Source organism: Sphaeramia orbicularis, chromosome 10, assembly GCF_902148855.1.
Source record: "Sphaeramia orbicularis chromosome 10, fSphaOr1.1, whole genome shotgun sequence".
Taxonomy (NCBI): domain Eukaryota; kingdom Metazoa; phylum Chordata; class Actinopteri; order Kurtiformes; family Apogonidae; genus Sphaeramia; species Sphaeramia orbicularis.
Window position 1 is genome coordinate 27,503,647 of NC_043966.1, and position 21,078 is coordinate 27,524,724.

General features: G+C 39.0%; 1 protein-coding gene across 1 annotated transcript in view; it reads left to right on the top strand.

Annotated features, from left to right (window-relative positions):
* Nucleotides 1–21,078, top strand: part of dock2 (dedicator of cytokinesis 2) — a 100,592-nt gene that overhangs the window by 20,677 nt on the left and 58,837 nt on the right. Inside the window, exons 21-24 of the mRNA XM_030145253.1 lie at nucleotides 1,414–1,548; nucleotides 6,054–6,162; nucleotides 6,533–6,603; nucleotides 8,468–8,574. Of these exons, the coding sequence (XP_030001113.1) occupies nucleotides 1,414–1,548; nucleotides 6,054–6,162; nucleotides 6,533–6,603; nucleotides 8,468–8,574 (422 nt within the window). The remainder of the gene's footprint in view (nucleotides 1–1,413; nucleotides 1,549–6,053; nucleotides 6,163–6,532; nucleotides 6,604–8,467; nucleotides 8,575–21,078) is intronic.

Consider the following 21,078-nt stretch of genomic DNA (forward strand, 5'->3'; position numbering starts at 1 on the left):
ACTGAAACATGCACGACTTTAAGTTTTAACGTGACATAAGATCTAATGTTAAGTGATTAAAACCTGACCTGTATCCAAATCTGCTGTGGGTATTGTATGTATTATCCTCTGAAGCACTTCCCTGAGCAGGATTAAGATGCATTCTTTTTTTATTGTATTCCCAGTTAGCCAGGGTTTTAACCTTGCTTCTCTGTGGGCTAACAGCTAAACCAGTCAGGCATGGCAGACAAACACTTCACCCGGCTTATTCTTATCTGTTTATTCAGTTTATGATTCAGCAGGCACAAGAGAAAACATTTGTTTACACATCCAAAGCTCCAGTTAGAAAATTAAATACCTGTCTCCTTCTGTTTTCCTTTACTTCATTTTTCTTTGCTTTTCCTCCAATTAGCCTTCTTTGCCCCAAATTTCCTCCACTCCACTCCACTCTCCTCTCTTAACTGTTTCTCCCTTTGCTCTTTGTTCATCTTTGTCTTCATGTGTCTTTCCCTCATCTCTTCATGCATCTCCTGCCAGAGTGTTGGTGTTCACCCTCTTTAAGAGGGTCACTGCAGCTTAACGCCTGTCAGCCTGGAGGCAGTTATGTAAAACCCTCTAACTCCCTCCCACTACATTTTAAACTCCCAATCTCTTGCTCCTAAAAAAGGCTAAATACCTCTACTTGCCTTTTAGCCATGCACAACAACAAAACTATGAAAGACTGAATAGTAATAATGTTGCCTATGTATTCAGTGTCATCCTGACGATAGTGAAACCTGATTAGAATAACAAGCTTGAAAATTGTTATTGTTTAAAGGGACTGGAACCAGTTAGTGAGTAATCCATCTTGCTATTTCACAGAAATGAAATAGTCATGGATTCTCCGTAGGCCTGCTGTTATTTGTGGCATATGTTAACAATGCATGACATAAAAATAGTGCAGAGAGAGATTGGACATAGACATGACATATGCAAACATATGCAGGTAGGTCATAAACTCACACTGAACCCTGCGCCACCCACAGATTGCTCAAATTGATTTGACACACCAGGATATATGCGTCTAAACACACCTGTGGGGTGTGCATGTGTTGGAGAGAGATTTTTTGCCATTCATCAATGGGCAAATAAAAGTGTCTGTGGTGTGTGAAAGGTACATCTGTTGAGGTGTGAAATACTATTTTGCCATTTTCCACCTCCACCTCTCTGCCAGTCTTCCTCTATCATTCTCTCGCTCTCACTCTGTTGCACATAGTCTCTCTGCTCTACAGAATTGAAAAATGGAGTTGCTAATTAACTTTTTAACCTGTGGAATATCAGAAAAAATTGCACTGAATGACTTGGAGTTCATTCTTGTTGTCTTTTTGTCTTCTTTTTTCTTGGCTCTGTTTTTCTCTTACTGATGTTCTCTTCTCCATATGATCTTTGAACCAGGAAGCTGATGTCAGTGTTGAAGAGGTATCTGGATGTGTCCAGTCGTGGGGAACAGTGTGAACCCATCCTCCGAACCCTCAAAGCCCTTGAGTACATCTTCAAGTTCATCGTTCGCTCACGCATGCTCTACTCCCAGTGAGTGTTTTAAAGTTCTTTGTGGACTGATCTTTATGATAATGACTTGTCATTTCTTTTAATTCCACACTGATGCAAACAAAGACTACAACACAGAAGCCACGCACTCTGGGCCCAGTGACACCAAATTGCCAGAGTAATCGCTTTTGACAGCCTTGTGAGAAAAGGCTGCTGATTACAGCACTAATGTTGCTAATAAGCATTGATGATGAAGTGCAGTGTTGGAATGAGAGCTAATGACAGGGCAGGGCTGCTGAATGGGCAGCCAGTGAAACAGCAGGCAGACGAAAGTTCCAGCAGGAGAGACTTATGACACCCCTGGTGCAGAGCCAGGGGCTGCGCCATATGATAAGTGTAAACACCATTTATAACTGCAGCGCACACGTTGATGCTGACAGATCAAAAACTTGATCTACAATTGTATTATGCATCTTGTCTGGGGGTGACTTGAGGATTTCTATACTTTTGTGTTTAAGTATTTCAGTATGTAAGACACTATTTTATGTGTATTGTAAGTGTTTGTCAAACTGGAATGAGAGAGAATCTTTTTGTGTGTATTTATGTATTAATTGGTGAGTTTGTTTACTGATGGTGTGGGTATGTTTGTTGATTTAGTCTTAGATTAGGTTAGATCTTAGATTGAGTAGATTTGGGATTTTGGTAGGAGCATTACTTGCGATGCCCATGCAGATGTGCATACCCACTGTATATATAGTATATGTATGTGCATGTGTCTGTGTATCAGCCATCATACTGAGGCATATGCGCATGTACGTATGTGAATAGGTGCATGTGCATGTATGCGTGTGCATCACATTATCGCTTTGCTGCTCCTGGATTGACTGTGCTCCAGTCACCAGCCTCCCCTGGGTGTCTTTCAACAGATAAATCTCACTCTACTTCTCATTCTCTCTCACCCTGTATCTGTCGTCCCCCAACTACTTGCAGCAGACAACTTCAGCTTCCTCTGCATTGAAAGATTTCACATCACATTCCTCCCTCAGCCTTGTCATGAAAACAGATAATCAAATATTCAAGGCAGCCACTGGTGCTGTAGGTGCATCTGGGAGGCTCCATGTTCATCATGTCTGGCCATCATTAATAGTTTAACAGGCTCCATTGAAGATTTATTAGCTTGTCAAACTGTCTTTATTTTCATGCAAAGTCAATTAACATTGTGTGATGTTTACTTCAAAAAAGTATGTAAGACATGTTGTACCAGATTTTGCACTTTACTTCACCTTCTGTCCGTCCTTCACGGCCTATAGCTTTTATTACCTGTAGTCTAGTTCATCAGTTGTGTCCATTTCTTTTTTCTTCCCTAGAGCACCTGCTGTGTTCTCTATTTCTCCTTTGTGTTGCCCTGTTCTTGTCCTGTTTCCTTCCATCCTTCCAACATCTTCAAATCTCACCTCTTATTTTCTCTCCCCATCCCAAAGAATCATATTGTGTTTGCCTTCACAAAAGTAATATTTTTTCCACATTAATCTGATGACAATTTTAATATTAATACACCAGTCACCTTTCTTGATTATATAATCTTTTCCAATCTTTTCTTGTTATCACAGTTTTGGTTTAATTTAATTCTAAATTGTTATCTTATTCATTTCATTTTATCTCCTACGATACTGAGATAATTTCTTATGATAATAAGACTATGTGTCAGGTAATAAATTATATTCCTTCCATTAGATACCGCAAAACTATTTGGCTATGGTATCAGATTTCACAAAAACACCAAAAAGCCTAAGACAGATGTTGCCAAACATCCCTTGGAAATAAAGTTTCGAAAGTAAATGATAAATATTTTAGCATCTACATCTATTAGCCTTTATTTAGCCAGGAAAATATTACTCGTTGAGATTAGAAACTGCTATTTAACACAGCAAAATATACATTGAAAGTCTATATGAAATATGTTTCCTTTAACATAATAAGACCAAACATCACAGTAATTGTGAAGTTTACTGAGTGTGATTCAAGTCTCTAACTGCCTTATAAAATATGTGCATAAAATTTGTATCACTTTTAAATTAAAAACCTCCTTTCCATGCCTCACCCTGTTGTCAACTCCCCATTTCCTACCCTGTCCCTAGAATAGCAACAGGAAGAGAATGTTCTTCTTCGATTTAATGAGGGAAATGAAAGGATGTATTATAGCATTGTTTTGCATGTTACTCTGCCAATTGGTGATGCCATAACAGTGGGTCTGGGAGGATCTACACAACAGTATTTCTTAAATTGTCTGCATGAATAATCTACACAAATGAGATGAAACAAATATCATGCTAATTATGTGTCATGCATTTCATTGCACTAGCCTGCCCTCCCACTTTCTTCTCTGTGTGTTTTGCAAAATATCTGAAATTCAAACTTCTGTCACTTGTATCACACTGAACAGTTCCCAGGTTTGTCTAGGAGAGTGTAATTTTAACAAAATGATATTTGGTACTCATTTTCTCAGACAAGTATTTCATTATTCAGTACATTTTTATTGCTGTTTTGTTCTTTTCTTGGAGTTACATTTATATGCTTTCCCTCCCACTTCTTTCTTCCTTCAGAGTTTATGTCAGTGCTGTTCACTCGTCCCTCCCCCTTCTTATTGTATTCTGCTCATCTGTCTCTCTCTCTCCTCTCCATCTGTCATCAGTATTAATTTGCTTAGCCACGATGACGCGTTTGTGTTTTTTTATATATATGATTGATTGTGTGACTAAAAGTTGAAACACCAGTGTGTTGCCATTTCTTGGTTTACCGTACATCATTACATAATCTGCATTGGATTAAAACTGTGCTGTTCAGGCTTGACATGACATCCTGTTCTAAGTATGGAACACGGCTCTAATAGTGCAGTGTATGTATGTGGTATGAGTGCCCAACCTGGTTATTATCACACCAAGGCTGACCCTAACACATCACAACCTCTGCCACATCCCACATACACACCCATCCACATGGGTGGGCTGGTGGATTAAGCAGGACAATGGGCCTGTAATCATAACTGTACTCTGTCAAGACCCCACTGATAATACCTCTGTGTGCTACTGCCTAATCCCTCCCCCCACATGCTAAATTCGCTGTGTGCCACATGCTAATCCTTCCCTCCAGCACTCATAACTTCTATTGTAATTAACAACTGCATAGCTCCACTGAATCACAAAGAGATAATAAGGGAGACAGAGGAAGTAAAGGGGTGGAGAGATGGATGAGAGAAGAGTTTGCTTGGGGTGGAGAAAGTAGGGCTGAGGAGATGCTAGAGGGACAAGTGTGTGTGTGATGTGAATAGCAGCAACAAAAATAACCCAGTTTTTTAGTCAGAGGATGTTTCCTGTTATCACGGCAGTCAGTTGTTATCAGTTTAGTTTCAACTTGTCAACATAAGTGCATTGCTTTGATCATTACTATGTTTTATTTAATATAGTGCACTCAATTACAAGTGTGCACTGGCGATAATTTTGTAACGTATGTAGTATAACACTTTTTGTGCCCTGTTTAACATGTACATTGAGATGTTAGCTTGAGAATTTTCAAGCTGAGTGCATTTTCGACCATTTTGAAAAACAGCGTGGAAAAAATGCAACCAATTTAGCAGATGGAGTGTTTTCCTAAACATAAAGTATTCAGGTTTTCGACTACCTTTAAAGTTAGTGCTTCGCATGAGTTGGAAAGCATTATTATTACTAACCTTGAATCAATTTAAACTGTGATGAAAAACAGCTGTTGCAGAATAATACAGGGAATAAGGCGAAAAGGGATAGAAATGCCTAGTTACACAGAAAGGCTTTTGCATTAAGGAAAAGGAAAAGGTAAAAAGAAAAGCTTTCAAGGGTGTTTTCTTAATGTGTACATATTGCATACCCAGTATAGACCTAATTATCGCATTTGATAAACCAATGAATACTTTCAAATGTATAGATGTAGGTGAGGTGTAGTCGAAAGCGTCTGAAAGACTGATGCAACCTAATTTGTCTGTGAAAGGCAGGCCTTGTTAACAACCTGCTGTATGAAAAGAAAAACTTTATTCCCATTACATTTCAGTTGTGTCCTCCAACTGGCCTAATGTATGCAAGAATGATGCCTCCATCATTCAGAAACATGTTCAAATGAGCTGGAACAGGTGGTGACAACAACTGGAAGGGAAGCTTGTACAAAATAAGATGTGAATATAAACTTGAACTTACATCTATGTCCATCTAACCTTTTTGTGTTTATGCTGTCTTCTCAGGAACTCAAGAATCTATAGATTATTTTTTGACACAAAATAGAAATAAAGCTGTTTGAGATGATGAGCCTTGTTCACCCTAATATTTCTAGGTTTTTTGTCCTAATCCTGTTGATTTCTCTGATGTTTGAAATTCTTCCTCAGTACGTTCTCCCTCCCCTCATCTCTCCCCTTTTTCTCCTTTCCTAATCATGTCTCACCATGTTTTCTGATGCTGCCTCTTACTTTGCTTCCTTTGTTTTTCTCTGATACATTTCCATTACTATTTCTCCTACCGTTTTAGGCTGTATGAGGGGAAGGAGCAGGAAGAGTTTGAGGACTCGCTACGGAGACTTTTTGAGTCCATCAACAACCTGATGAAAACAGATTACACCACCAATTTGCTGAACAGGGTAATCATGCACACTCACCCACACCCATACTTTACCACATAATATTCCTCACCACATTTTGCTCAGTTGAATCCTTATTTCCTTTCTTCTTTCTTTTCATGTTTCTTGTGTGGCTTTGCATAGTCTCATCTTTTCTCATTTCTACTTTTGGTTCTTCTATATTTGTATTCTGCTGCTCAGTGTCTTTCTCACTACAAAGAGACATATAAATTGACAATGTTGCAAAAATGTAAGGAGGTGCCTGTAAAAAATAAAATATCTCCTTTTAACACTTGTAATGGAGTCCCATTTGATGACAAAGTCACCTTAAATTCACCAACATCTACCACAGGACTTAAGAGTTTAATTTATTTGCGGTATGTGTCACCAGGTCGCGGCTCTGAAGTACCTGCCAACTGTCCTTCATGATGTTGAGAAAGTTTTTGATGGCAAACTCCTCAGGTGAGCTTACCGTTAATCCCCCCAGTCACCCCCACCGCACACGTCTGGTGCACATAGGATTTATGGGAGCTTTTATGGCAGTTTTCTACTATGCTTTGTTGTGACCCCCAATCTACTGTCCCACACACACTTCATCCTGGGTTAACCTTTTCTTCTTTATCAGGTGATAAAAATCTCATCAAACTGGCATATACACAAGGACACACACTCAAATACACTGTGCGGTTCCTCCATGTGCCCCCGAGTGAACCGACAATTTCAAACAAAAGCCATTTGAAGCTCTTCTCTTACCTTTGCTCTCTCCGTCTAAAGCGGAAACAAACAGCTAGAGTGGCTTGTTTAACCTCTCTTTGACCCCAAAGCTCTTTCACAATACTTATTTAGCCCAGGAAATGACCCCAATGCACACACTTCACTTCTTTCCAAACTAGACCTTTCAGGCAGTTTGTTTATCCTTACAAATTGCAAAGATCCATTTTCTTGTCCTGACAATTTTACTTCACAGAAAAAATAATTAAAGTTCTCTTGACTCTCCACATCCAATTTCAAACACCTTTATTCTTGTCATTTTTCTCCTCACCTGTCTGACGTGTGTGCTTCTGGTTTATTCACATCTGCCAGATCACTTCCTCAAGAGGGTACATGTCAACACAGTGTCACAAAGGTGCAACCTCTAACACCTGCCCCACTGAAACTCAAATGCAAACACACACATACACAAGCAGAAAGGTAATGAGGGACACCAAGTTAAAAGTCAGCACACATAGTCTCACTTTCAGGCTACCTTACTCTGTCTAACACACAGCTTCACCCAACTTTATTGTCTTTCTTCTGCACTTCATTACACACAGCAATGGAAACACGCACAAACATACCGAGCCATCTGAACTTAAAAGCAAGGTCCCCATTGCATTCTTGATCAGAACTGCCCGAGGCAAAGTTTCCAAAACCAAGCTGCGTGAATTCCAATCACAGTGCATGAGGTGGACATCAAAGCTTTGTCTCATCTTTTCAATGGTCACACTGGTACTCCTTGTAGTCTCACCTGAAGTGTGATATGTGCGGCCGTGCAAGAATAGGCAGTGTCAGTTAAGCTTGTTTGTATTTGCTCTGTGTCCTTTGTTTGTCAATAGGGTATAGACTGACATTTTGGGTTTTAATGAGATTCAGTTTAGATTATTAGAGTGCCTGATAAGTTTGCTTTGTGACACTGTGTCCCAGTATGTCGTCAAGCCAGCTTATGCACATTAAATGTCGTACAGTTTTTTTTGTTAACTTTTGAGTTTGGGAGCAGAGGTTGAGAATTTCATTCCTTTATACAATTATTGAAAGTGCCACTGCAGCCTGTATAGAATAATTTAAGGAGACAGAAACAAAGTGGGAGACAGGCGAAAAATAAAGACATAGGGGTTGCCATGCTCTAAGCATTCAATCTCTCTAAGTAGCTTCAGGGCTTGCAACCAGCCAGTTTAATTATTCTAAAATTGAATTTGGGGCAGAGGATGACTCAAACCTGTGTCTTCATTAGCGAGTGTTTAGGCTCTACCTCATTTGTTTTCGTGGTACATACAGTGTTCCACTCATTTTGGTGCTGTACCCTGATGCAAGCAATGCTAATTGTTGTTTTTATGGATGCTCACGTAAAAAAACAGCCTTGAGTTTTTAGTCTTTTTATTAATTGTGTACATGATGGGAGTGGCTCTATAAATGCAGTCAAAAATACTTTCCCAAACACATTTGGAAATGTAGTTTTTGGTATTAAAAATCATAGTTATTGCACTGTTTAAAAAAATACATCATTGCTGCTTTGCCGCTATAATGATTTCACCCATTAATATTCACTATCTTGTTTTTCTCTCTACAGTCAGTTGCTCCATGACTTTTATTCTTGCATCCCTCCTGAGAAACTTCAGAAACAGAAGGTGGCATCCATGACTGAAATTGTCAGCAGCCAACTCTTCCAGAGACAAGGTGTGTAACTGTCTCCAGTTACAGACTCTGCACTCAGCCACTTTCCAACAGGGGGCACTGTAAGGATCCAGTCAAATGTACAATGTCCCAGACTGACTGCAAGCCCATTTTGTTTAGAATCTCACAGAGCATTAGTTGCTTCTCACTTAAAGGTTGAGATTACATTAAAAGGTCCATTATACATTGAATAATTCTAGCCCAGCAAAAAAATCAGACAGCTGTTCCCCACTGTGCTTTATTACCAATAAAGTGTGGCACTAATACCTCAGGGGTAATGTTGCATTTCCTTCGGGGGAATCCAGTAAAGCAGTCCAGATAAAAGCATCATCCAAATGTAGTAGTGTTCATGCATTAATGTTTTAATGTTTTAGTTGATTTACTTCAGGGTAAGCACAGTACATGATCGCTATACCATTGCTTTGAAAGTCTTCAGCATATCTAACAGTAATTACTAAAGTTTATATTGGGGAAAAAAGTGAATGATGAACCTACCTTAAGATGGTATCATTCTCTGTCATCATGTAGTATTATTGAAGAATATATGGATATTTGTGCTTAATTTGCCAAACAATTGTTTCTTCAGGAGCTGTTTTCTCTTTAAATAAAGGGAAAATATGTGATGCTCTGTTCACCTCCACTGACATTACAATCAGTGCAGTGCACCCTAGTCACATACCATGTCATTACAATCAGTGGAAGTGGCACCTGTTGATGTGCTATCCCGCTAAGGATTACTGCCTGTAACTGTTGATATGAGCAAGCAGACTTGAGACTACAATAACTTCACCTCAAGCTGATTATTTTTTAAATAGCTAATAGGTAGCAGTGTGTTTTTATTTTCTTTTGTCCTTGTAGAATTGATACTCCTCCCCACCCAGAGTGAAAATGTCCATGAACTGTATTGCAAGAAAAGAATGAGTACACATTTCACGCATCAGCAAGGGTTGGCACAGAATATAGAAAAAGATAAGTATAATCCATATTAATGTCACAAAGAACTGCTATTTGCCAAAGAACACGAGGTAATATTGCCAAATTTTTGAGGCAGATAAGACAGGAAGTGTTTCCAAAACACTATAGTTTCAGAGTCATTAATGTGTCGCTTTTCACACCGCGCCTGCTCTACTTATAAACAAGTTTCTCTAAATTTGATGCAGTTGCCTTTGGCACATGATTTCATCTGTGCTGTGTCTTTAAAGCACATCGCACATCATTGATCACCAACTCTGCACCGGTCTAGTCTCCCTCTAACTCTGTTTAGACCTGTTATTTCTGTCTAATTTGCTTGTAGTGGGCTGATAAGTGGTAGCTTTCCCCTGCAGAGGACCTCACTGTGATGGATAGATTGGGCCAAAGTTGTGCTTCTGTATAATGCAGACTCGACAAGAGGAGCCGTAATCGGCCCTCTGCAGTGCAAACCGAACAATTGGATGTAAACTGTGAGTGACTGTGATGGACAAAATTGGGTTTCAGACAGACATTGTGCAGAGTGAGGGGATATGTGCTGGCCTGGTTAGACAGACCACACAGATGCACCATCATATCATGCTGTGGTTCATGTGTGCATTAATGAATTCTCACACACAATCTGCAAACACATCTGTGTGTATTTGTTTCAGAGTGACTGATGACATTATATCTGAGTGATTGCATTTCAGTGTTTGTGCTGTGGTGCATGCTTAATGGCTATGTGCACTACCTGGAGTGTTGTTTTTGCATAGTGTCACGGGTCCACCCATCAGTCAGGCCCTGCCAGAAAAGTCAGTAGCCAGTCTGGGATTCAGGCCTCTGTATTGATCTTTGCCCATATGATTGATTTCTCTGGGACCAAGACGACAGGCTCAACCCACTGGCTAGCTGTCAACATGCTAGGAAGGAGAGAAAGACGAAAGAGTTTAAAGAAACATGAGAGCGAGTGGTGGAGATAACAAGTAAAAAAGAGAGGAAAGACTATGGCATCATTCCAAAATGCTTGATATCTGTTTTGGCAAACAAAGACATCTGAACTGTCAGTCAGTATGTAACAAACAGATGACTGACCCGTAACCATTGAAGAGGAAAGGAATCTGAAATGAACACCTCATTGTCAAACAATGTTCAGTACACGAAAGGCAATCTGTGTGTTTTCCATTTTTTAAAGGTGATGTTTTTGAAATGCCTCCTTAGAAATGTCACTTAAATGCAAAATTTGAGACACCACCAGGCAGAGAGAGGATGAAAAACAATAATAGAGAAAAATCACAAAAGTGAGAGACACTTGAGGAATGAAAAATCAAACAAATGCTATTAAGAAAGAAGAAAGAAGGATGACATGATGATTAGGTAAGCAGGGACCAGGGCTGAGTGTTGGTATAAGAATGGGAAAGATGGATGACTGGGGAATGTAAAGGGGAAAAGGCTTGGCAAAGGTTGAAAAAGAGAGCTAACAAGGGATTTGAGACAGATAAAAAATAGACTATAGGTGGACAGGTGTGCTGAAATAAAACACAATACCTTATGGAGTGAAAAAGTAAGAGGTGGAAGGAAGACAGCTATTGGTCTTGTTTTGCTATTAAACTGTCAAAAAGTGATTCATGTTTAAAACCAGCTCACATTTAATCTGTCAGCAAACCTGCATGTTGTTGGTCAGCAACACCTAGCCCCTCCTCTGCGCCATCCTCAGTGCTCAAACTTATTTATTCGTCCATTTATGCATCGGTCCATTCCTTCTCGACCCCTGCTTTTATAAATGAGCACTGACACTCAGTATAATTGAGATGCATTTTAGCATCGGGATGCTAATCACAAGGCTTGTATGCTGGGATGCTATTCGTCCAGGAGGCTGAAATATGTGGGAGAGCCAAATTATATATTTATAATGGCTAATGGCCCCCGGTGTCCTATCACTGCACTGCAATACATATTTAATAACCCTACCTGTCTGTCTGACTGTCGGTCGGAGCAGGCTTGCCAAGCTCACTCTCTTGGGAGAAATGTCAAGCCACTGACAGTGTTGGGGGAGATTAGATGATGGAAGGGGATGCTGTATGTGAGTGTGTGTGTCTGTGTGCCAGTCTAAGATGAGGCATCATTTGCTTGACATAGAGTAAGATATAGAGATCCCAAGGGTCATTATTTCAGCTTTCGCAGTACATAAGAAATATATGATGTATTACCATTAATTCTGGATGGAATAAAAACTAAAAGAATTATTGCAAAATCTGGTTAAAATAAAATTCCAAAGTCCATATTGGGATTTTATGTAAATATATATTTCCTTTTCTGGTGGTGTGCATAACATGCAACAATGAACATATGTTGTTTTTTCTTCTCACACTGTAGTACTGAATGATTTTCTGTGGTGTCCACATTGAAGGAAAACAATGTTGACTCCCAGCTATGGTGGTCAGCACCATCTTTTATGACAGGAGACATAAAATTCAGATGAAATTGGTTTAAATTAATGTAAAAGAATATTTTTATACTATTATATTCTTATGTTATTCTTACATTCACTGAAAATCTCAGTAAAATGAAACAATGCAGTGACAGATTGTTTAATATGTAAATTTTAGGAAGAACTTGTTTGAAAAAACTGTACTGCATCACATTTGGTTGTTTTCTTCTTTTGTTTGGAACTACAAGCAACCCATGAAAACCAGCTCCATGCGTTGCCTCAGCTGGTCCTTCTGTTCAGAAAGTGTCTGTGGCATGTTCTCTCTCCTTCATATTTGTTTGTGTTTTGTTGGTGCAGATTTCCTGCCTGCATCAGTGCCATATAGAAGAACACAAACTGCGTTGAAATTGCAAAAAATATTACTAATGTCATTCAAGACACGCTGTAAACAATGGAACATAATATGAAACTGTAGACATTTGATGTAGTAGTCATATACTGTATAGTCATATACATATACTGTATACTGTTATCATTTAGCCTCTAGTCTGTTTACATGAATATACAGTATATACAATATTTGAGGTTGTGTGTCTAGCAGACATGTGCTTAGCTTTCTCATGACTGGTGGCATCTATGAGCTCTGTTTGAAGGGATTGGGGTTTTTTTTTCCTCTTACGCAAAAATGCTCTTCTGATTTATTCAGCATACGCTCATGGGATTAAGGATCTTGGCAAGCACATACTGTATACACACACACAAACATTCACAATGCACACATGCACATGTTGGCACACATGCACAGGCACGCATGCAGCATCCTGTCATATGGATTAATCTGGTTTTGTGGCAAAATTAAATTTACAAGGCGCATTATGACTCAATTTAGGCAAATTATAATGCGGCCAGGCAATCACTGTGACAGATTGAAAGCAGCAACACTGATAAAGGCAAAAAAAAAAAACAAGAGATCAGGGAGAGCAAATCGCAGACTGACTGAGGGATAAGTCTGTCATTTTGTTTGCCCACTCATTTCCCAAAGCTGTTCAAACTCCCTGATTCAGTACACTAACCCTCTATATCTTCTCAGCTAGGCTGTATTTTCGCCTCTGCTGGACAGCGGCAGAAAGAACTGTTTTTAGATCATGGACTGTAGACAGTGATTTCCCTACGTTTGTCAAGGACTCATGTGGGTTTCTGGGGTTTCTTCCACAAGAACACCTAAAACTCGTATAGAAAAAATATGTAATGTCAATTGTCATTTTCCTCTGGTATTAATTAACCTTTACTGATTAATTGATTATCCTTACCATATCTGTGTATAAAACATTGGAAAAGCTAAATCAGATCATACATATACAACACTCAAGAAGCTTAAAAACAAAACTTGCTAAAAAAAAAAAAAAAAAAAGGCCACTTGGGACCAAATACAACCATTAGATCTGAGAAAAGCCATTTAGTTAATTTTGATTCTCTCCACATTGATTTTACATTAGTTTGGCTTAGGTGATGCCCAGATAAGCTTTGGGCCTGCAGCAAGATAAGCTATGTCCATTATTGGTGGGGAAACCCCTGCATATACTGTGTGACCAATCATTTTAATATACATTGTTTGAGTTTAGTACCTGAATAACATGACATGAAAATACATTTTAATATTTTACATTTTTTGTAGTCCATATAAACAACAGCATTTTCATTAGTTAAATTGCTTATGTCTTACTGCAGCACATTATACTGTATTGTTGACTTTGTTCACACCCGTGTCTGCATTTCCCCCCTGTGATTACTTAACAGATTCATGTCAGCGCATGATGAATATGGATGAGTGATGTACAGTGCAGTTATTATCGTCAGGATTTAATCAGAGCAGAGTGATCTCAGTTGTCCTCACATTCTCCACCAATCAGCATTAGTGACAGGTCACTTTAGGCCCAGTTACAATGCTGAATGTGGATTTCCACATCTGGCTTCTAAGAGAGCTTAAGATGACAAAAACATTGCCCTTTGGCCTAGCTATGAATCTATATTTAACGTCTTTATTCTATAAAAAGTTAGATTAGGCTGAGTTGATATCTTATGTAAAATATATCCCTTTTAAAGCACATGGGAAAAGCCAGTGTTTTAGCAGTGAAAATATGGTATGTGATGCTTATGGGAGAGTGACCAATAAGGCTAACAAGTGTTTGCATGTACCACATGGGACTGCATTTATTGTAATGCTTTTCTCAAAGAGGCTGAATGAGCCATAATTTCAAAGCTGTCAGCTTTACTGCCTCACAGGCTGTGTGAATGTGCATCTGTGTGTAACAGGTTGGTCCAGTAATCCCCAAAGTACTATATCTGTAGCTATATAGACATATTAAGAAACAGACATGTGGATCATAACAACATAATGGTCATATGGCTGTTGTACCCTTAAGCAGTCTCATGATGCATCACTCTGTTCAGGTCCATTCTACACCCTGTGAATGATGAAGTCTTTGTTTACTAAGTAAATATTTTCCTCTCCTTTCCTGTTATTACCTCTGCCCAGGAGGTTATGTGATCCCTTCCATTTGTCTGTCTGTCAGGGGTAGTGCAAAAAACTACTTCACCAGTTTTCATAAAACTTGGTGGAAGGGTAGTGTATAGGCAAAGAGCAAACCCCTTAAATTTTGATGCACTGCTTGGAATTGTTTTTAACATGTGCTACATCCATGCTAACTTTTTTCAAACAATTTGCTACATTTACACTCAGCGTCCATAATAGTCTTATTAGGATCAAAAGCAGACTTTTGGAAATGTTGAAACATCCTCTCCTCTCCTCTCCTCTCCTCTCCTCTCCTCTCCTCTCCTCTCCTCTCCTCTCCTCTCCTCTCCTCTCCTCTCCTCTCCTCTCCTCTCCTCTCCTCTCCTCTCCTCTCCTCTCCTCTCCTCTCCTCTCCTGCTGCGTCTTGCTCTAATATTTTACGCTGAGTTACATTACATTAGCTTTTGTTACATCACATTAAGTTTAATTTCATATCTATTGTAACCGCAGGGAGACTATGTTCATAAAAACTCACTAAAAACTGCTGGGTGCTATACCTGTCAGAGAATTATAAATGGAAACAAAAAATAAATACATATGTTTGTGTATATACACATGCACATATACTCTTTGCATGTATTTCTTGTGTTTAATCACAATGAGGAATCCCTGTATCTCTTTGCTTCATTCATATTCTGATGTGCTCTTGTTTCACTGAGGAGGGCGGTTAAAACTGAATGCAGAGGTCAGTCAGAGATATTATGGTCAGTGTATCAACATCTCGCCCAATAAGTATTTTGTTATGAATGTGAGAGTTGTTTACAAAATATGAGAGAAACCTGAGTGAACACCATACTGCTGTTGATAACTGACTTTCCACTGCACAGCTAAGCTACAGCGAAATAACCTTGCCAGGACTGTTTAAAGCTTAATGAACCCCGTTGGGATGCCGGAGCCCTTATGCAGCAACAGCTCTAGCTGTTAAGCGGGTAGATGCCATTTAAGATACTTTGGCAAGTCATTGTCACAATGGAGTAAATTGTAGATAATATAACAAATTGGTGTCTAAAGATTTGCAGATTAGGCAAATGTAACAGGATGTTCTTGCTTATCCAATCTGACCAAATGCAAAGCAGGCTTTAAAAACTGAGATCAAACATAAGCTCAACCAGAGCCAGCAGCTTCATGAAATATGACTCCACTATTAAGCCTACCCATCAGTCAAAGCAGTGAGATAGTTCACCGCAAGGCATTAATCTATTGATCTGCCTTGGTTAAATTGGTCAAAACGCTGTAGCTGCTATGTTACCAGCAGACTAATTGGTCAGTCAGTTTAATAACCACACAGAGGACAGACCTGAGGATGAGGGATAGTCATTAGAAGGGGACTCACAGAGATGTGCCAAGTCAGGTGGAAGGAAAAATAGATTATTTATGTGGTGCTTAAAACAAGATATAAATGTCATAGCTTCTGAACACTCAAGATTTATTTGAAGAGTTTTCATTTATCTGAGTAGTATTTCCCACTTGTTTACTCTGCAGCGAATTGTGTCATAGATAAAATAAATATGACAAACATCTCCTTGAGACTAAACTAATGAGTTCAAAATACAGGTTTGGTATTAAATAAGGATATGAACATTTTGGAAATGTGCTCATGGACATTTTTGCTTAGAGTTAGATGATAACATTTGTATGTTTGCCCAGTCCTTAGCTTTATCAGAGAATCATCCAAATCATAGATATATTACAATAGAAAATGCATTTTCTACTATCATCTCCACTCTATATATCGGTCATTATTCATTGTTGCACTACATCATCTACAACTTATTACCCAACACTTTAGGTAGAGCACTTACTCACACAGGCATGACAATTTTATGCATTATTTCAAATCAAAATTCTACTAAACCATTTTGAGACAGCTTTCCTTCTAGTACAAATCATACGTGTCATATTTATATATAGTTCCACCACACCATGTTGGGCCAGTGATTTAAAAAGAGAGTGATGTGGACAGACAGGCACAGCCTCAATAAGAAAAAGTCTGAAGCTTTAAATTTTAAATGGGGTTTAAAGATGGAGCATGGGAAAAAGTGAAGGAGGAGGGAGGAAGACAAACATAGAATGGAAGGCAGATGAGAGGAGACACCCACAATGACAAGGATATATGAAAAACCTGCTGAGAAAGACATTTAGTCGTCACCAAGTGGGGAGACAGTTGGCTTGGTCCCAACCCCCTCTCAGCTCTGTAGATTTACTTGTCATTGCACCTCCAAAACCCCCTCATTATCATCTTTTCCATCACTCGATCTTCCTGAAAGCAAGGGAAGACAACTAAATGGGGGGGTGGGGGGTGGAAGGCACCTCTGATTTAGATGCCTCTTAGAAAAAGAGACTGCATCTTATTATCATCTGCTGTAGTTTATTGTCTTTGGCTGTCAATTTTTTTTTTTTAAATGGAGCAGAGATGGAATGAGGCGGCTGCTGAGCCATCAGAGCTGCTCTGTGCGGTGGCCTGCCAGCACCCGTGGCATTCTGCTTAAAAAAATCTTAGTAACCTGAACACATAAGCACTCTATTACATAGCCACAAAGAGAATCTTGATGTTACACATCAAAGAGCAGCAAAACACCAAATCAGACACAAAATCAGAAACGACGTTAGTGTGTGCACATTGTCCCACACATTCACATTAATAATCAAATGCTTAGAATATGGCTAGAATAAATAGAATTTTCAAACAGAATATGAATCAGTACTTGAAGTTTTGTTGGTGTGAGTTCTGATTCTGTTGTTTGTTGCGTGTCAGCACCTGTGTGTATTTTTTTGAACAATGTGTACATCTGCACATTGTGAAAACTAGAAGAGAAAAAGTTAAAATGCATTAGAATAGTTGCCCCAAGACCTTGATTTCCATTTGTCTGTCAGTGCAAAGCTTTCTTCCACACCAAGGCTGCATTGATTATATTGTTGCACCATTTACTATAAAAAATGACATGCAAATGAATCACACTGGCCAGTGAATGATAGAAACACAAGTGTGCACATGACAATATGCATCAATGCAGTTATTTCTAGCAAGTTGTATTTTTTTATATCACAAATATGTGTATGCATGTCCCTCTATGTCAGACAGCCCCACTTAAAAAAAAAAAACTGAAGTCGGTTTTATGTTTAATATATGTACCTGTATATTTTTTGATCATTCGTGTCACACTTCATAAAATGAGAGGGAAAAAGCATGAAACTGGAAAAATACTGCAACAGTTGGTATCAAAAGCAGTTTTTAACTTTTTGGTTCCCTTTCCACTTCACCATCTCTCCTTCCACTAACCTCCCTCCTCTCTCCTCTCTCCTTTCTCCTCCCCCTCTCCTCTTTAGCTGAGCCGCTCAGGCGTTTAGGCTGCTCCAGCCTCTGTTTAGGCTGCTCCGTTACAGAGCAGCCCAGAGTTCCAGCAAACAGTCTGCAAAAATGGTTTAAGGTTATAGGATTAGAGCCATGACTTGGGTTAAAATCTGCCAATCCCAGCAGAGAATGCTGGATTTGTATGCAGGCCAAAAGGAAGTTTTATCTGAGCAGCTCAAGTCAGAGCAGATCTAGTGCATAGTACATGAATTACTGTTCCATACACTCGGAAATGGACAAGACAGGGAGCTTGCAACAACACAAAGCTGTTGATAGGTTGAATCACTTGGTTGAACCAACTATTTGAAGTTAACCAAATATTACTCAGTGACCAAAATCTTAGTGTAGCAAGATTTGAATGGTGGCAGTTTTATTTATTTATTTATTTATTTTAAAGAAGCATTATAATGTTTATGTGTTTGTAGAATCATTTTGTGAGGGTAAACCACAACCTCAAGAAGGTGAAATTCTTTGCAGGTGGGTGGATAATGATGCATAGAGAGGACAGAGAAAACCAAAAACTGAATAAATGCATAAGTAAAATAAAGACATACTTAGGAAAAACTCATACAACAGGAAGAGTGACAGGAGAGAATAGAGGCAAAAGCAATGGAGGAAGTTAAATTTTCAATTTTGAAACCCAGATGTAGCAATTATGCCACAGCATAAGTGCCATTTTGTCAGGAAGCAGTTGCAATTTTTTATTACACTCAACATTCCCTCAGCTAAATTAATGACTGCTTTTTTCTCACCATTTAACATGTTCAAGTCTAACGCCTGCATATATTCAAGAAACAACACAGAAGGTATCAGTCATATATGATAAAACACTTCAGAGCACGTAACTTTTGTTTTACAAAAAGAAATGCATATTTATCATACTTCTTCACTTGTATATGGATGTGGAATATTTCTTGTGTTTGGTCAGTCACAGTGCAGTGTCGCAGAGCATGTGTTCCAACAGAGCAATCATTTCAAATGCCCTCTTAAAGAATGACCTAGACCTGGGAGCTGAACGCCTTTGTAGCTGGTGTTCTTACAAGACCGAAAGCCCTGAGGACCATGGTGCAGTTCAAAGAGGTCTTTGCGAAAGCCACTATTCAGGCTGAAGCAGCAGATATTAACATTCCTCATGTTATTTGAGAAGTACCTGCTGTTCCACATCAGTGACTGAAGACTATCAGCCAGTGAGTCTGGAGGAGCACTACAAACGCAGACTCTACTTCATCATTTTTGATGCTTATGTACAGAAGCTCCAGAAGTGATATAAAAGGAAGAGGCGCCTAAGTAAAATCAAAACAGACAATAACACACCGTGACAAATTTGTTAAAATAGAAATGCTGGATGAGAAAGCTGTTAAGTTGCACTTTGTTTCATGTTGGTTTTCTGAAGATGATTTAGATGAGAAGTAGTTGCTGACTGAACTACAGGGGCTTTACTTATGGGTATACCCTCTCCCAGAGGAGCTCAGCTTTTACAGACAGTATTCAAAAAGCATGGACTCTGGTTGATTTTCAATCACTATTGCAATTCATGAGAATATACACTCTTCCAGTGTCAGCAGCCCTTGTAAAAAGGCTGTTTGCTGATAAAGAAAGGGGTCTGACCATGGACAATGAAACTGCAGCGGTGTGAAATGCTTAAAGTTTGCAGAATCCCAGCTGTGTGACTACACCTGAGAAGATAATTTTTATTTGTAATTTATGACAGCATTTAATATTTAACATAAGTTGATATAATGTTCAGTAAAGCAACAACTAAAGTATCTTGGAGTAAATTTCAGTTTCCATTTGGAGCCTTGTCACTATGTACTTAGGAACTATCCTCTCTGTTAATGTTTTCTGAATCTTTTTCAAGCAACAAAGTTTTAATGAAAGAAATGATGAGGTGAGATTGGTCATAACTAACACAAGACAGGCATGACAAATAAAATGTGCTGTGGCATGGTTTAACATCTTTAACTCATTGCTCTTTAACTCAACATGGTAACACATGTAACAAAAATCAGACCCTAGATTATTCCTCATGGTACACATCTGTATAGGATCAGTTATCCAGTGTGTAGCGTTATAGCGAGTCTGGCTTCAGTACATCAATTATTTGATTTTTCTGAACATTCTTTTAGGGTCTTAGTAGACCTAGATCTTGACACTTTGTTGACTGGTTATATTTTTTTTATTTCACCTGGCTCCTGACAGAGTCACAACAAAAAGGACACAATTTATCACACAACAGGTACCCATTTCAGCTGCCCACCTGCGTTCTTTTTGACTTTCTCTCCCCTAAACATGTTAAACTGAGAAATATCAGCTAGATCAATAGAAATAAAGTAGCAGGTGGCTCTGAGGTCATTTCACGAGGGAATAGAGTCTTCTGCAGTTTTAATGGTACATTCAGCCTCCGGAAAGGCAGATGGATTAATTCTCAACATTGCACGCTCACCCATTCTGCTATAAAACACAACCCATTGTTTTCTGAAAGGACAAAAGATGATGAGTTTATGCTTTGATGGATTAAACAGATTAAACAGCGTTACTATTCACATACAAAGCTGGCGGCATCTAAAACACTCTCCTGTAAACCACTGTAAAGTCAAGGCCGGAGGGGCTGTACAGTGTAGCGTTTAAGCATCATCATTGTGATGTATGCATTTGCAAGTCACATCACAAGATGTGCTATGTCACCTTAGGCAAAAGACTCAAAAATGTCATGCTCCAACTTTTTCCTGTTTGGATACATAGTGAAAAGTTGTGCGGTTCTCTCCATCATAAATCTCCAGCAGAAGTCTGGCTGACAGAATATGGTTAGGATTCACAGAGTTTGTTGAAAGTGAGCGACATCTGTGTTTCCCATTAGTGTAATAACCTTGATACCAGCGCCCTGCTCGTCAATTTGTCCCTGCACAGTTCCATCATGAACCAAGTATTAAACCTCATCATAATAACACAAAAGGTCTCTAATGATCTCTAGCTTTTAGTACTAACAGACTCTAAAGAATCTCTTTAAATGAACCCCCCAGCCTAGCAACATTAATACTTTAAACAACCCATGATGCAACATTCTTTGTAACACACTGTGTTACCCAGGTAGTCTGTGCATTAAAGGTTCAGTGTGTAATATTTTTTGTGGCAGTTAGTGGTGAAGTTACCAACTGCAACCAACTGAAAACCCCTCGCCTCCAAAATAGCCTTCCAAATAGATCT